This window comes from Ptychodera flava, chromosome 13, assembly GCF_041260155.1.
Source record: "Ptychodera flava strain L36383 chromosome 13, AS_Pfla_20210202, whole genome shotgun sequence".
Taxonomy (NCBI): Eukaryota; Metazoa; Hemichordata; class Enteropneusta; family Ptychoderidae; genus Ptychodera; species Ptychodera flava.
In genome coordinates, this window is record NC_091940.1 from 36,295,216 (window position 1) to 36,313,429 (window position 18,214).

The following is an 18,214-nucleotide window of genomic DNA, read 5'->3' on the forward strand; positions in this document are numbered from 1 at the left end:
CACCTGTCTGACATAATGGTGCATTGAGCTCTCAAGCTGGATTTTGAAAGATGCACGAGCTTCCAAATGTTCATACATATGCAGGTCTTCTTGTCGAGAATATAAAGCATGCTACAGCTAATCTGATGGCCAGATTCCAGCTATAAGCATGTTACAATTGACAATCAAAATTACATGCTGTTCTGACCATGCATAAATTAACTGCATTAGGGAGAGGGCATGAAAAAACTGGTTTTAAAGCAATTTTTTAATCTCAGATAGCAAATTTTTTGTCAACAATGGCTTGAAGCAATCTCTGAGTGTCTCATTTATAGTGTAGTAGTAATTTGTTACTCCACTGTCAGCTACATGTTGAGTTTATTGAATGGTGTTATGTAGGTCATTTCCCCCACACTCATCATGACCTGAGTTCAATTAGTCTAGAACATTCTCAAGGTCACTGCCCTTGATGACCTCACAACCTTGAATTCAATTAGTCATGTTTGGAATGTTCTGGAAAGTTGATTAGTTGTGTAAGGGAGATAATTTTAGAACAGTAATTAGCATGTCAATAAAAGTTCTAGATTGTTCTTATATGCCTTTATAAAAGGGACGCGCTCAGCTTCCAGTCAGACTTTTGGGATCGTGTCTCTTGTGTGTTACTAAACTCCAGCAGTAGTCATTCTCAAGACTTTTCAAGACCTTCACTGTCAACGCTGGATTTATACTGTGGACTTTGTGCAACTTCAAGCCTGCAAGCCAAAGGACTGTTCATTCATCCAACTGACTGTTACAACTCTGAGACTGGAGCTTTGCCGTCCCAGCTGAGATAAGTAGTCTGTACACTTTTAAAGCTTGTACTCTGTCCCTAACTTAGCAATTAGTTTTATTTTCATAATAAATTTTGTTTAAACGGAAACTGCTGAGTTCACCCTTTTGTTCGTTTTCTCTGCACGTAACAAATTGGGGGCTCGTCCGGGATACGAATATTTTGAGCCGTTTGACAACATTTTGCCTGCCTTTTTTAAAAACTACAGTATTCTGTGAACTCAGCGAAATTTAATCATGGCGGAATTTAAACCAGAGGAAATGGATGACCTTGATCAGGACACATTTGATTCCTCAGAAAAGACGACCTCATTGCACTGGCCAATTTCCTTAAAGTAGAAGTCAAAAGATCTATGCGCAAGAGGGAAATACAGTACCGTATTGCCAAACATCTAGTTGATTTAGGCCAATTTGAGGAATCCACCCTGAAAGATTATGAGCCCGAGTCTACCTCTGAACTCAGAAAATTAGAATTAGAAATGCAGACAAATTTGGAGATCAAGAAACTAGAATTACAAATGGAAAAAGAGAGACAGGCATTAGAAAAAGAAAAAATACAAATGCAATTAGAAATGGAAGAAAGACAGAGAGAGAAAGATAGGCAGGAAAGATTAGAAATGAACGTTTAGAGCTTGGACAGTCAGGAAAATCCTTCCCTTCACACGGTTTTGACATCACTAAGCATTTCAGGTTAGTTCCCCCTTTCCAAGAAAAGGATGTGATAAATATTTCCTTCATTTGAGAAAATTGCTCAGAGTCTGGATTGGCCTAAGGAGTCCTGGTCTATGCTTTTGCAGAGTGCTTTGGTGGGTAAAGCCAGAGAAATTTACATTCAGTTGTCAGTAGAGCAGGCTTCAGATTATGATTCTGTGAAGGAATTAATTCTCAAGGGCTATGAGTTGGTGCCTGAAGCTTACCGTCAGAAATTTAGGGATTGTGAGAAGGTGAAGGATCAAACTTATGTTGAATTTGCTCGAACAAAAGAACAACTGTTTGACCGTTGGTGCTCTTCTGAAAAGGTCAGTCAGAATTATGACAAATTACGACAACTTGTTTTGATTGAGGAATTTAAAAGGTGCATTCGGAGTGACATCAAGACGTTTATCAATGAACAAAAGGCAGATACATTGGAGGTTGCTGCACGTTTGGCCGATGATTATTCATTGACCCACAAATCTTCATTTCTCAGCAAACCATCCCAGTCCTTTTCATACAGAAACAATGCAGGTAAATTTAACTCCTCCTTTTCATCCAAGAATTTTTCAAAGGAGAGTAGGAAATCAAATGACAACAGTTCACAAAATTCAAGTAACACTTCCACATCATCAGATCCCAAGTCTCAATCTCCTTCTGACAAACAGTTTGGTACACTTTCTTGTAATTATTGTAAGAAAGACGGCCATTTAATGTCAGAGTGTTTCAAATTGAAAAGAAAACGTGAAGGTCAAAGTGGTCAAAGTGGATCTAAGCCAACCGGCTTTATTTCTTCATCAACTCAATTAGAGTCTAATAATGTGTGCAACACATTTTCTGAGGTTAAACCCTCTCGTCCCCAATTAATGAGGTCAAGGTCAATTCTTCTCAAGATAGCATTATGGGTATTTTCGAGCCATTTATTCATAATGGTTTTATATCACTTTCTAGTGATTTCTCTTCCGCTACCCCTGTCAAAATTTTAAGAGATACCGGGGCTTCCCAGTCTCTTTTGTTGGCAGATACCCTGCCGTTTTCTGAAAAGTCATTTTCAGGTTCTAAAGTTCTTATTAAGGGGGTAGATTGTAATGACTACATTCCTGTTCCTCTCCATAATGTCTATTTGTCCTCGGACTTTGTTTCTGGACCTGTGACTTTAGGTATTAGGCCTTTTTTGCCTTTTGAAGGGATTCACCTTCTTCTTGGAAACGACCTTGCTGGGGACAAGGTCATTACTAATCCACTTGTGACTGATAATCCTAGTTTAGATCAGGATCCAGAGCCAATTGAACAAGAGATACCCGATTTATTTCCTTCATGTGCCATTACTCGAGCCATGTCAAAGAAAACTTCCGAGAATCAAAATACTCTCAAAAATAATGTCACAGATGTTGACTTAAATGACACCTTTCTCAGTCAGGTGTTTGACACGGATCATTCCGTTATCCCTCGTGGATTTGCAACTTCCAGTAAAACTGCTGACCAAAGTCAGACATTTTCTAGATCAAATCTCATTGCAGAACAACACAAAGACCCAGATATTTTGTCTTGTTTGACAGGGTAGATGATGAAGGTAAAACTTCAGATAGCTCTGTTTCCTATTATACAAAGTCTGGTATTCTCATGCGTAAATGGAGACCTCCAGATGTTTTGGTTGATGACGATTGGGCTATAAAACATCAAATTGTGGTTCCAAAGCCCTATCGTGCTGAAATATTGCGCCTGGCCCATGAAACGCCCTGGGCTGGTCACTTAGGAGTCAGGAAAACTTATCATAAAATTCTCAGTCACTTTTATTGGCCTAATCTCAGGCAGGATGTAGCACATTTCTGTAAAACTTGTCACACATGTCAAATGGTAGGAAAGCCGAATCAGACCATTCCAAAGGCCCCTTTACAGCCAATTCCTGCATTTCAAGAACCATTTAGTAGGATACTAATAGACTGTGTTGGGCCCCTACCAAAAACAAGATCAGGAAATGAGTACATGTTGACAATTATGTGTACATCAACTCGGTTCCCAGAAGCCATACCACTGAGAAACATAAAGACAAAGACTATAGTGAAAGCTTTAGTCAAATTTTTCACTTTATTTGGCCTCCCTAAATGTGTCCAGTCCGATCAAGGCTCCAACTTTATGTCTGGTATTTTTCAACAAGTAATGGATCAGCTAGGCATTAAACAGTATAGGTCCTCCGCCTATCATCCAGAAAGTCAGGGTGCTCTTGAGCGATTTCATCAAACTTTGAAAAACATGATTAGGACCTACTGTTTTGACACAGAGAAGCAGTGGGATGAAGGAATTCATTTTCTGCTCTTTGCTGTTAGAGAGTCAATTCAAGAGTCTCTTGGTTTTAGCCCATTTGAGCTTGTATTTGGACATACAGTCCGTGGCCCACTTAAGCTCGTTAAAGAGAAATTCCTGTCTGACGACGATGATTGTCTGAATATTTTGCAATATGTGTCAGATTTTCGTACAAAACTCTCTAAAGCATGTGAATTAGCCAGAGAAAATCTTGAGTCATCTCAGCAGTCAATGAAAATCAAATACGATAAAAGCACCTCAAAAAGGAAGTTTGAACCAGGTCAAAAAGTTCTTGTTCTACTTCCAATTCCTGGCAAACCACTCCATGCTCGTTACTTTGGGCCATACCTAATTGATAAAAAATTGAGCGATTTAAATTACATCATAATAACACCCGACAGGCGAAAACAAAAACAGCTATGTCACATAAATATGCTTAAGCCATATTTGGATAGGGATAATCCTACTAAAACAAAGCCTGTCAGTACAGTCAGTTCTGGCCATTATGAAGATAGTGATACTGAAACTGACTTGAGTGAAAATACTCTAAACTCAAAGCTGGGCTCGGTCAAGCTTCAGAACTCAGAAATCCTGGAGAAGCTGGAGTCTACAAAGTTGGCACACCTCCAGCCAGAACAACAACAACAGCTGAAAGAACCAATCCATGAACATTTGTTTCAAGATGTTCCAACAAGGACAAACATCATCTACCACAACGAAGATGTCTGCGACAGTAATCCAGTGGAACAACATCCAGACGGACTGAATCCTGCGAAAGCGGAATATCTCCAGGAGGAAGCCAAGTATTTGCCGAACAATGACTTTATCGAACTCAGTAAAAATAACCGGACTTTGCCGTGCATACTTTATGCCAAATTCAGTGCCATTTCAAGTTTTCCAACAACAAATTGCAAGAAGATAGTCATGGGACATCCTGTTTGCTACTTTTTACACAAATTTAACAAATCCCAGAGAAACTACTCTACAATTGAAAAAGAGTGTTTATCTTTAGCCTTACAGCATTTTGAAGTTTATGTTACTTCTTCAAATCAGCCAATAGTGGTTTATATTGATCACAACCCTCTTGTTTTCTGCAGAAATTTAAAGGCAAAAATCAGAGATTGCTAAGATGGAGTTTAATGTTACAGGAGTTTAATCTTGACATTAGACATATCAAAGGCAGAGACAATTTAATTGCAGACTGTCTCTCTCGTATTTAGAGTTTATTGTTGTTCACTTTCAAGAAATTTTACTTTAGAGTAAAAAAATTTTGAGTACTTAAATCTTTTTCAAGATTACATTTGTAAAAGAAAGATTTTTTTTGAAAAATTTTCTTTTTTGAAGAGGGGGTGTGTTATGTAGGTCATTTCCCCCACACTCATCATGACCTGAGTTCAATTAGTCTAGAACATTCTCAAGGTCACTGCCCTTGATGACCTCACAACCTTGAATTCAATTAGTCATGTTTGGAATGTTCTGGAAAGTTGATTAGTTGTGTAAGGGAGATAATTTTAGAACAGTAATTAGCATGTCAATAAAAGTTCTAGATTGTTCTTATATGCCTTTATAAAAGGGACGCGCTCAGCTTCCAGTCAGACTTTTGGGATCGTGTCTCTTGTGTGTTACTAAACTCCAGCAGTAGTCATTCTCAAGACTTTTCAAGACCTTCACTGTCAACGCTGGATTTATACTGTGGACTTTGTGCAACTTCAAGCCTGCAAGCCAAAGGACTGTTCATTCATCCAACTGACTGTTACAACTCTGAGACTGGAGCTTGCCGTCCCAGCTGAGATAAGTAGTCTGTACACTTTTAAAGCTTGTACTCTGTCCCTAACTTAGCAATTAGTTTTATTTTCGTAAAAATTTTGTTTAAACGGAAACTGCTGAGTTCACCCTTTTGTTCGTTTTCTCTGCACGTAACAATGGACAATATATTCTTTTGCATTTTAAAGAAACTTTTCCAACACCAATACCTAGTGATGGGGGAGGGAAACCCAGACTCCAGAAAAAAACTGGGTATAGTATGTAAGGGATGCCATTATTTTGCCCATACTTCCAGCTGATTTCAACTCCTAAAGCTTTTAGGAACATGAATGATGACAGCTTTACTAAAAATACCGTCAAGGACAGTGTGCTCATATTTGGTTTGAATTGGTCCATCAAGAAATATTTAAAGCAGAAAAACAAGAGTGACAAATTTAAATAAGGTCTGAAACTTTATAGGTACTGGAAGTCAACTTTAGGAACAGGCTTAGCAGAGAAATGTTTCAACACAGTCCTTCATGGTTTCAGCAGGTCTGCCAATGTGTATCTGTTCATAAACAATGACAGGAAATGACTCAAGGTAAGTAGAGTAGCCTCCTGCACATTTGCAGGGTTTCCCCTTTTTCTTACCTCATTTGCATATTTTGACGCTGACATGTTCATTTGAACGTCACATCTCAACCCCCGGGTCTATATATATATATATATATATATATATATATATATATATATATATATATATATATATATATTATATATATATATATATATATATATATATATATATATATATATATATATATATATAATATATATATATAGGTATATACAGACATACAGACGCCACCGACTCACCATATAAGCTCTTTTTGGTATTTATATACATACTAAATATGAGCTAAAATGACAAAAAATGTTGAAGGTAACCTTTAATGTATTAAGTGCAAACAATATATGTTGTGTATAAAACGTCAATATGTTGTGGATAAACTTTAATATATTCAGTGGAAATAATTAATTATGTTGAGTATAAAACTTTTATATGTTGCAGATGAACTTTTGTATATTAGGTGCAAATGCTTATGTGTTTGGGAACCTTGAAAACATATGCAAGGATAGAAGTGAATGTGACTAAATAAACATTACATTGCAACTGGATTGGAAAAGAAATGTCTAGCCCACAGAAAAGAATGTACGTTATAAGATATGGGACTTATCTGGGTGATACTGGGTAGTGAGAACAAGGAACTCATAAAATTATAGAGTTTGGTGGGGTGTATAGAGGGGCCTTGCTGTATCATTAAATTGAGTTCTGATTATTTTATTGCAATCTTAGTCAAACACCTTATGTTTTGGTATATTTTCACATGAGTATTCTTGGCTATTTTCCTTTTTATTCATTCCACCTCTGCATCTGACAAAAAAGACTATCGTCTTAGAAAGTTCATGCTAAACTCACTACAGTTGATCTCAGTTTGCTCCCTAAACCCCAGTAATTATCAGTTTAGATCAACACGGCTACCTGTTACATATCAATAAAGAGAAGGATAGGTGTTGCACCTATGGTTTGGCTATTTCCCATGAGTCTTTGCCAGTAAAGACATAGTCAATCTCCTTATAATGCATTAAATTTTTCAACCGTTCTTCATCAATAGCGTCGTATAGCCCTGACACTGCTTTTGGTATTGCTGGAATCTTTGCAATTTTGCTTAATTCATTATTGTATTCCCATTGTAGAATGCCCATACGATGGGCATGACGATGGGGGAATCCAAGTGTGTTCCGTCTCCACTCATAGTCTTTCCTGGCATCTAGTTCCATTTCTTCCTGACTTGGAAGTTTTAAGGATCCATTCAGAACTGCCATTGTAAATTTAACTTGACAGTCAAACTGAGGGAATGGGCAGACAATGGAAATAATTCCAATGAAAGCAAGTGTTGGATACTGTGTGTGAATCAGATGGTTTATAAAGAGGCGTGATGTGTTGATCTACTACCTTGACATTGCACTCTGGAGTCAAAAATGGGAAATCGTAATTATACCCAGTGCAAAGTAGGAGTACATCAGTTGGTTCTGAGGTCCCATCGGTGAACACTACTTCTTTCTCTGTAAGACGCTCTATACCAGATTTCTCTGTCATGTTGCTAGGCAACTGACATATTATTTGTGCTTTGTTGTGACTCAGCACAACTTTCTTGGCATGTTCACAAATATCCAATGCTATATCTTTTCCAGACTGGCCAGCACCTAGCAGAACAACTGACTTATCCTTGAAGACTTGAGGGTGTCTGTAATTATGGCTGTGCATGATCTGTCCTTTGAAGACATCAATTCCAAGTAGATCGGGAATCTTGGGAATGGCAAAGTGTCTGTAAAAATAAACCACGTTCGCACTGATTGTAGGTTTTTTTCTCATTAGCAAGCACTTCATTCACTTTGATATTGGTGCTTTTACTTTTGTTCAATGTAAACATATCATTTATTCAAAATGAACAAAATGGATGACATGTTATTCTTGCAATCAATGTCATTATTAAGCCATTCAGGTATTAAAAACTTGTTTTCTATTGCACCTCTGCTGGGGTTCCACATTCTGTGAACATATATGTACTTTGCTTGACATGTGCGTGCATACTTTAATCCTGAACTTATCCTTGAATGTATATACTTTATGTTTTGATAATGCATTCTTCTTTCAAAGATGTCAGGACACAGCATTAATATAACAGTACCGTCAGTGTTTTACGATCATGTAGAATATATATGGAAATCCAAGTTCGAACCAAATTTCAAACACTGTGTATATTTAATTACTGACTGAAAAGAGCATTAACAATATTGTGTTAGACAAAGCTTTACTCATTTCATTTATGACAAGTTTTATGGCACTATGTCAGTAAGACCTGTGTGCTAATATTATATAGGGCTCAGCCCTTAGTGTCGCGCCAGGGGTTAAGATTGGCAATGTTATTTGTATTGATTCATGATAAACTGTAATTGTTACTTCATAAACGTTTATATGACAACTATGCCCAGTTTCCCTCTGATGAAAGCAGTTCACGTACTTACACGACGTCAAACCCTGCAGCAGGGCAGGTATAGATTTTCTGTAGCGTGTAAAAATTTTGGACAAAAATTGGCAATTTTTACAATGATAACAGCCTATTGCGTCAAACAAGGGACGTATTATGCAATAATTATCATTGCAATGGTAACCGCACTGCCCACCTTCCACTTGCAAGCTGAAAACTATAGCGTTCCGTCTAAAAACTTGCAATTTTTGAATCTAATTATTGACACAGGGGGTGCTCTTCTATAATTCAATCCCAGCATTCTTTGCGTATGCCCCCGTTCATATGCACGACAGTTTTCTCCGTTTTTTTTTTGTTTCGTATTTGTTTATTTCCGAGTACTCAAAAAAAAAACATGGCGGCGCCCATGAAAGAAGGGTACACTTCCGGTTACTCGCATAGTATATTATGAATAAGCGCATGCGCAGTCAGTAAGCCGCTGGCGCGACTAATAATTAAACTGTCCCATATTTTGAAGTAGTGCACAAATACTCACCCATTACAGACTAACACAGCATCATACCGTTCTATAGTTAGTTCCTTACTCTGCTTACGGACATCTCGGAATCCAACATCCCATAATACTTTCTCTTGGCCGTCTTGGTGCACAGGTTTCACATAGTCCACTGAAGTATTAAACTGAAAATAGAAATTTTGATTACATTCAAGCTAATGATCAGAATGTCATGGTAATCAAAATTTCCACAGATACAAAACTAAATGAAAAGTATACCTTAAAAAACTCATTAAATTCAGTGTGTTCAGTGTTGAAATACGTCTTACTCTTTATTCATTGAATATGCAAATGAGCTAATATTGAGCATATCATACCCACCAAACTTTCAGTACAGTTAAAACTTAGTGGGATAGATGTTCCCTACCAGTCTGATTGATTTAAATACATAAAGCTTTAATAAAGTGCATAATTAAAAAAACTGTATTGAATGTGCAAATAAGCTATTTATGACATTTCACACTCATCAAGCTAAGCTAATCAAGCATAACTGATGTACCTCAGAATTCTGATCAAATTAAGTACATTCATTTTTGATGTGTGGCCTAAATACAGAAAGTCATTAAATATGTAAATGAGCTAATAATGAGCATATAATATACACCACACTGTCAGCCTGTAAATGTAAGTTTATGCAATGTACTTCATAAGTCAACAAATTTTAGTGTATTCAGCTTTGATATATGTACAGCCTAGTTATATAAATTAATAGAATATGCCAACGAGCTAATAATCAGGATGTCATAACCATCAAACACAGTATAAGTTGACTTGTATCATCAAAGTATAGTATAGGTTTGGTGAAATCACTGTCTTCAGTATTGAAATATGGCCTACTCACAGAAATTCATTAAATATGCAAATGAGCTAATAAACAGAATGCTGTGCTTATTGAACTAATGAAGTAGGTGGACTTTAATGTCTTCAATTGACTGCAGAGACTTTATCAAAATTCATGACTTTAGTATTGATACATAGCCTTATTACAGAAATTCATTAAATATGTAAATGAGCTAATAAACAGAATGCTGTGCTTATTGAACTAATGAAGTAGGTGGACTTTAATGTCTTCAATTGACTGCAGAGACTTTATCAAAATTCATGACTTTAGTATTGATACATAGCCTTATTACAGAAATTCATTAAATATGTAAATGAGCTAATAAACAGAATGCTGTGCTCATTGAACTAATGAAGTAGGTGGACTTTAATGTCTTCAATTGACTGCAGAGACTTTATCAAAATTCATGACTTCAGTATTGATACATAGCCTTATTACAGAAATTCATTAAATATGTAAATGAGCTAATAATCAGCATGTCATGCAAATGAAACCTAAGAATGATGCATGAAAAATAAATAGCAAAGCTTTTGTAAACATCAGTGCATTTAGTGTTGATATTAAACCTGATTAGAGAAATATAAAAATACCTAAATGAGCAAATAATCAGTTTGTCACGCTTATCAAGCTTGCAGCATAACCTGACCTAAATATAACCAACATACCTTAAAGGTCTGATGAAATTCATGGCCTATATGTATGGCCTTATCTACAATTATTGATAAATGAGCTTATAAACAAACTTGTTAGCCATATGCCAACCAACCTTTTAGCATGAAGGACCACAAAACAATTTTAGTGCCTGCACATTTACATACCAGTTAGTTTGGTAATTTTCAAGATGTTGCCCATTGCAAAATTAATTAATTAATTATGCAAATGACTGTTGATTATCCGGACCATATGCACAAAAATCTGATCAGATGAAGATCTTCCCATGATTCTGCTATGTAGCAATTTGCGTAACATAAGGTTTTCAAGTTATGACTCGAACAAAATCTATCTATAGAGATAGACACAGTCACAGACAGACACATATTGTGGTAACACTGGGTACCGTGTGGGTCTCTGGCCAACAGTGTCCAAAAATGCTGTGGTAAGAATTCATTACATTTCTGTTTTTGAGTGGACAAGATCCAGCTTCTGACATAAAAACAATAACAATGTAATGTATGCATGCAAATTAAGTGACATGTAGCAAGATGACAGGATTAGTTCACAGTTAAGACATATCACAAAGTAATTGATGTGTGGAAACACCCAGCAAAACTCCTTCTTATTTTGGGGCTACTTACTCTGATGAACTTTTTCAGATCATATTTCTCACAATAATCATTGAGATATTTCAGAACATCCTGGTGTTCCACGAATGATGGAAGAGATTTATCAAATGGGAAATCCGGGAATGCCATGACTTCCTTTGGTAAGTTAGTCCTGGAATAAAAATTATGGATACAGAGAGAATCATGATTGCAATATGTCATTCTTCATGACAGACAGCAGAATAGTTGACTTCATACTTCACTGAAAATAATTTCTTCATTAAGATATAAACATCAAAAGTTTTTTAAACCATATAGACTTTCTGGTGTCTGACAAGTAGCTGTAAGAGAGTGGATAGTTGTAAAACATGTCCATCTAGTCCTAAATACAAGAAGAATATCATAACTATGCAAAAGGTTTATGAATCTCCTAATGTCCAATAAGTCACTCTCAATGACGATCTTATAAGTAAACTTTCAAAAATTTGATTTTTGGATGTCTAGATCTTTTCATTGATAGGAAGTGCTACAATGAATAGGCAAAAAAGTAACGATGTAGTGATAGAGAACACATGACCCCCCCCCACCCCCTTTGAGTATGCAACATCTAATTTTACCAATTAAGTTGGGAGAATAATACTTACTTAAGGTCCCAGTACATACTTGAGTGAATGCTCTCACCATATTTATCTGTACCAGTTTCTTCTGTGTACACCCACGTCCCTCCAATTTCCTGTGTCTTTTCAAAGACATGAGGTTCAAATGTACAGGGATCACTAGCTAGATGTCTTGCTGCACACAGACCAGCAACACCAGCACCTATCACAGCAACACGTAACATGTTGGTTGGTCGTCTACCTTAAGTACTGGGCATTATTCAGCTGCTGGGATATTTTGAATTGCGCTGGAATGGAAAATGCAAAGCATGTCGGTAAACTAATACATATATAAGGGCCCTGTCACACCTTGCAATTTAGCCAGTCTGTATGCTGATGTATCAAACTTTCATCAAAACGCTGGCTTGCTGAACTATTAATAAATACTAATATGATGTAGTTTTCAATTTTAAGTGTATACATAATGTACTCATAGGTTAAAAATATATTTTGGGTATGCTGGACAATAATCTTGACGCATTTCGACTTATGAGTAATTTACAAGTTACAAGTAACGTGCGTGAGAAAGGCATAACCTACCTACAACTTATGGCCCATGTGTACAGGAACGTATAAGCCATCGACTGGCATAAGTCGAAAAGTTTTGTGCATCCACAAAAGTTTTAGACGACCTAGCCCTACTACCGTATGACGTATACCAGCGTGCTTCAGCATGCTCCTAACTTATACAAAATTTACCAATAATGTATTTGATGTATGCCCAACGTCTTCGCCAAAAGTTTCATATGTTGGCATACACTGGCTAAATCATCAAGATGTGACAGGGCCATAAATGTGTTTAAAAACTATCTACTGTTGATTGACCAATCAGAGTGCTCAATTCAGGGTGTTTTATTTACTCGTAAAGCCTTGGTCACCAAATTGCAGAAACGAATGACAGCGCCGTAGGAAAGTACTGTCCAATCAAAAGTTAACATGTCATATTCTGTAGACATCTGGTACGTTTTAATATTCAAATTTGGTAACACAGCGGACACCAGCTGCAACACAAAATCTGCTGTGCCCTAGGGCATTTATATAATGTGCCCTAGGGCATTTATAGGATGTTCCATTACTTTAGAAGGCTATTTCACAAATAAAAGTTTTAATTCATATCCTAAACATGTTACATTGACAAAGGGGACGGTTGACGTAAACACATTGAAAACGAAAATATATCAGTTAGGGGCGATAGTTTTTAAGTCGGATAAAACCCTCGTACTTGGGCTCTTCTGGTATATAAAGTCCAACCCTACGATAAAATGTCTCGGCCTGCGGCCTCGACATTTTATCGTTGGGTTGGACTTTATATACCAGAAGAGCCCTCGTACTCGGGCTTTATCCTATACATGTTGTATTCCTGCTTTTGAGGATAGTTTTTGTATGGGATTAAAATAAAATTTGCAAAGTTTCATTAAAATTGTCAACATCATGTGTGTGTTAAATAATATACAAGAAATACGCTCCAACTTTGCTGTCCTTTGAGTATCGGCCAATCTTTCTGCCTTCACCATGTATCGATTGGTGGTAATTTTGTACTCTCAGTGTCATGTAATTATCACATGCGTGCTTCAACTTAAGATGGTGAGGAATTTTCCTCGTGAGGCAAAAAATTTTAAACATGTTGAATATTTTCCTCAATGGCACACAAGCAAAAAGTTCACCAAAAATTGCCCACACACGAGAGGAAATTATTTTTTCCACTATGCAGAAGTAATGCAAGTTCACTGGAACATATTTTTCCCTAGAGCCATTATGGGTCACATGGCCATTTTCTCTTTCACCTGCTGGCAATTATTCTCTCTCCAGGTGCTGCAAGCAAAGTTGTTTGTGCAAAAAGGTGTGTGCAGTTTTTCAGTGGGCGGGCAAATTTAAAAACTAATCAGTGGGTTGGTAGGGGGGGGGGAAATCAATATTCATAGTTGGCAGAAAAGAAATTTCAATTTTTACATTCGGTGGGGTGGGGAGAAAATTTCTGGCAGTGGGTACTGGAAAATAGGTAGAGGGTGGGGAATGCCATGGTTGATTGAACTTCTGAGGGAAGATTAAGTGCCTAGAGGGGACCAATGTCCAAATGTTGAAATGATGATTTTTGCTTGCAGAGCTTTGCAACATTTAGGGAATTTCCGTGGGGGGGGGGGGGGGAGGGTAGTTGGACCTTGAATAGTTGTAGGGAGTGGGCACACCATAGAAACTGGAGGGTAGTTGGCTTAACAATTCAATGGGAGGCACATTTTCTGCATATGCCAGTGGGAGGGCAGTAACAAACAGCTCTATTTTACCCCCTAAATTTTAGGTCAAGGTCAAAACTACGTAAAATCAGTATATCGACCGTCTTCGAAACATGTTTTGTGATGATTTTGTAAAATTGGCAAAATTTACCAGTTGCTGGTACCTGTTTGTCCAATAATCCCTTCCCCTCCCCAGAAATTAATGATTCTTCCTGACATTCAACTGTTCTGTTAATCACATGATATCAGGCTATCTCTCTGTATAGAATCTACACATCTGTTGGGCCTGTTGCTTTTCGTCCCATCCTCAGAAAAGCAAAAGGCCCAGCAGAAGTCTAGATTCTAGACCAGCTATCTCCAGCATTGGTCACAGGTCTCCAGATCAGCTGTACAGCAGACGACCATCGGGCTAACCACAGGCTCTTGACTCAATGCAGGCGAACCGCCAGCCGTCACTGATGCAATATTCTGGTGCATCAGTGACGTGGCTGGCGGTTCGCCTGCATTGAGTCAAGAGCATGTGGGGCTAACATAGCTCTGCATGGCAAGGCTGTGTGTTACTGGCGTTATACGGCCTCCCACCACAGTGTGGTGGGTGTGGTGGGAGGCCGTATAACGCCAGTAAAACATTTTAGAATCAGTTCTGTCACGCTCTCTGTGAAGTGTGACTGATAGTGATAGTACTTACCGAGGTGACGTTACACTTCGATCTCGATCTCAAAGCAGAAGTGAACGTGAAGGTGACCACTTTCGTAATCTTGCTCCGATAAACTTGTTAGGATCGTGACCAGTGAAGTATTTGAATGACCTGAATCGCCTGTCTTGTCTTGGTCTCGTGATATGACGTGTAACATGACCTTAACCTACGTCGAACTGGCTGTCCATCACTGCACTGATGATTATGATATTGGTGACTCTTTGACCACAGAGGGCGCACTATCATTCAGTTTATGCGAATCTTCAGAATGTCACGACAGAGTGAGGAAAGGGGTTGGAGATGCATGGGCGGCGAGTAATAAGAGGCAACTTGGCATTGCATCAAAGAAAATATTAAACTACAAATAGGTTCTGAAATCAGAAAACTAATTATATAGTTTGATCATCTAACAATCAAATTAACAGTAAAACTTGCCATGCTTGAATTAACTGCAGGGGGTTGGGGGGGGGGCATGAAGAAACTGATCTTGAAGCAATTTTTATCTCACTTTTAATGAGATAGCAAATCGTTTTGTCAATGGCTTGGAGCAATCTCTAGGTGTCTAAATGGTAGTGTAAAGGCAATTTGTCTATTCCACTGTCAGATATAGGTTGAGTTTATTGAATTGACAATTTATATTCTGAGCATTTAAAAAAATTACAAACACCAATACATAGTGGTAAATAAATAAATAAATAGATAATAGTGATGACCCTAGAAAAAGAATAGGTACAGTAAATGTCAAGGGTTGCTTTTTTTCACCTTTTACAATACTTCCTACAATACTTCCAGCTGATATCAAACTTCCATGGATATCAAATGTTCCACCTCTTGGAATTGACTATGTTTACATAAAGAGCTACAATAGCAAGATGGCAGGAAATGTAAAAATTGTGAACTATTTACAACCTTGATACTCTTAACCCAATCTGATTAAAATTAGATCTAGAGTATGGAGACCTGTACTTGCACGGTATTCTCTTACTGTCGCGTCTCACTACAGAGGTGACAGCAAGAGAATACCGCGCAAGTACAGGTCGCCATACTCTACATCTGATTTTAATCAGATTGCTCTTAAACATGATCCTTGCACTTGGCCAGTGCTATCATTTGAATGTAAAAAGTTAGTTACAGATGATGAAATGCCTTCCATTGTGGAGGTGATTATGACATCTGGAATTATCCTGGATCCAAATTTCTTATCAGTTCTTGTGTGTCTGACATTGCAAAACTTGGTCCACAATGAAAAAATTAACCTGAGCTTTGTTTTCTGGATCAAATTTCACAACAAATTGATACCAAATATTACAAAACTGTCTTCATAGCCTTCAACGCAGTCTCACAACATATCCTTGGTTGATATAGGTCATTTAAGGTCACAGACTGAGAGAATTACCTAAAATATACAATATACAAATTTTGGGGTTTCCTAACACTTTTAGAAGAAAATTTATCTGATAATATCCCTCAGGACTTTTATACCAAATTACAAAACTATCAGACAAGTAGTTTTTGAGAATAAGTTTTCTTGACCAAAAATGAAAAAAAAAATGTCTTAAAAATTCAAATTTGCATATTTCAAGACAATTTCCAAATATCTAACTATTGTCACCCCTTGGCATCTGTATTCCAAATATAAAAACTGTCTGTCCAGCAGTTGTAAAGAAAAGTTTTTTAAGATTTTTGGACCAAAAATAACAAAATTGCTTCCAAACAGTAATTTTGCTAATTTTGTCAAAATTTCAACAAACATCCAACCCAAATTTGAGAGCAATTGGGTTTTAGAAAAGAAGAATTTTACTTACCGGTGTGAGGAAAAATTACAAAAAAATTTAGCAAAAATACAAAATTCAAGATATCTTCAAGATATACATAAAACTGTATATGGTCTACCTAAGATATTTGAATACTAATTTTCAAAGCAATCAAGACAGCGGTTTTTGTGTTAGTAATTTTTGACTATTTTCACATTTTTTAAGCTCATTTGCAAATTTGGGCAATGCAAACGTCATTTGAAGAAAATCCCGTCTATAGCCCAGGATGCATCCACACACCAAATATCGAGCTAAAATGTGCAGCTGTACGCAAGTTTTTGATGTAAGGGGACATACTACCCACATGCATACATACATACATACATAAATACATTCATACACACATACATACAGATGTCATTGACTTCCAGCTTATATGATAACCTCACATTGGTATACCAAATGTGAGCTAATAAAAACAACTTGTTATGGTCTGCACTACAGTTGTGACAGTCTTCACCACATGAGTGTTTCATTCTCAGTCGGACATGATATTTAGTTTGTCTTCTGAAGGAAACCATTGGTATGGCCATATTTGGTCATTGAAGCATGCATCTTGTGTGAATTGAGACACACTACTGCAACCCAACAGATAAGATGCTTCGTTGAACAAATGTAGTTGTTCCGGTAAAAAGCTGGGACCAGTATACAAGTGTGTCTGTCAAAAGTTTGAAACTTCTTTGATGAAATCCACATTTCTTTGTAGGTTTCTGTTCTGTCAACCACAGCAAGGTGAACCACATGTTACTGAAATATGACAATAACCTACGTTGTGTGTGTCTATTAAAGGGCAGTGGTTGTTGGAATGGCGCGTGTGCAACTTTCTTGTTTAAGGTAGAACGCACCTCGGGGACAGACATTCGGACTCTAAAACATTTACAATTCTCTTCTGATATACCACATGTGGGGGTTCATTTTAAAGCTCTTGGTATAAGAAAACTTTTTACCGGCTTAGTTTTTCGAAATTCGAAAATTTTTATTTTTCTCCATAAAGTTAACACAGGGATGGCGGCCATTTTGAATTTCTAATATCGGTAAATCTTGGGTAATTTGTTTCTCTTGTACCAAAATTTGCACCTCGAAAGTGAAAGACTTAAACTTTTGCTCTAACATATTACCTTAACAAACAATGTATTTCATGCACTATAAATAGATGCATCATGTCAAAATAGCTGCGACATTTAAAATTTTAGGATGTACATTAAGACAAATATGTTTTAACTTTCATCAATCGCCAATACAGTGTTTACATTAGTCATAGGGGTCCCTGGCGACCTTTGAGTGCCGTTCCGACGACAACCCCCTTTAAATAATATCAATCGCCATACAACTTTAGTATAAAGTCCTCAATTTTTTGTTTCTAACATATGAAGTCAACTCTGACAAGCAATGAACTTGTAATTGCAATGTCTGTCACATGACTCTCTTTGTGTGTTTACCAGCTCTGCGTGGCAGGGCTGTGTGTTACCAGCTATAGAACTCTGGTGGGAGGCCTATTGCTGGTAACATACAGCCCTGCCACACAAGGCTACATATTTTCTAGCAAGGCAGCTGGATATG

General features: G+C 37.2%; 1 protein-coding gene across 2 annotated transcripts; it reads right to left on the reverse strand.

Annotated features, from left to right (window-relative positions):
• Positions 1–6,484: 6,484 nt before the first annotated feature.
• On the reverse strand, positions 6,485–15,049 carry LOC139148319 (uncharacterized). Of its 2 annotated transcripts, none has more exons than XM_070719693.1 (5): positions 14,832–15,049; positions 11,901–12,160; positions 11,290–11,428; positions 9,136–9,278; positions 6,485–7,937 (listed from the first exon to the last, which is right to left on the reverse strand). In XM_070719693.1, exons 2-5 carry the CDS (start codon positions 12,095–12,097, stop codon positions 7,454–7,456), a joined length of 963 nt encoding a protein of 320 aa, XP_070575794.1. In that variant the 5' UTR covers positions 12,098–12,160; positions 14,832–15,049; the 3' UTR covers positions 6,485–7,453. The 2 variants fall into 2 exon arrangements, with proteins under 2 accessions (XP_070575794.1, XP_070575795.1); XM_070719694.1 differs by lacking the exon at positions 14,832–15,049 and adding an exon at positions 12,612–12,711.
• Positions 15,050–18,214: the final 3,165 nt, after the last annotated feature.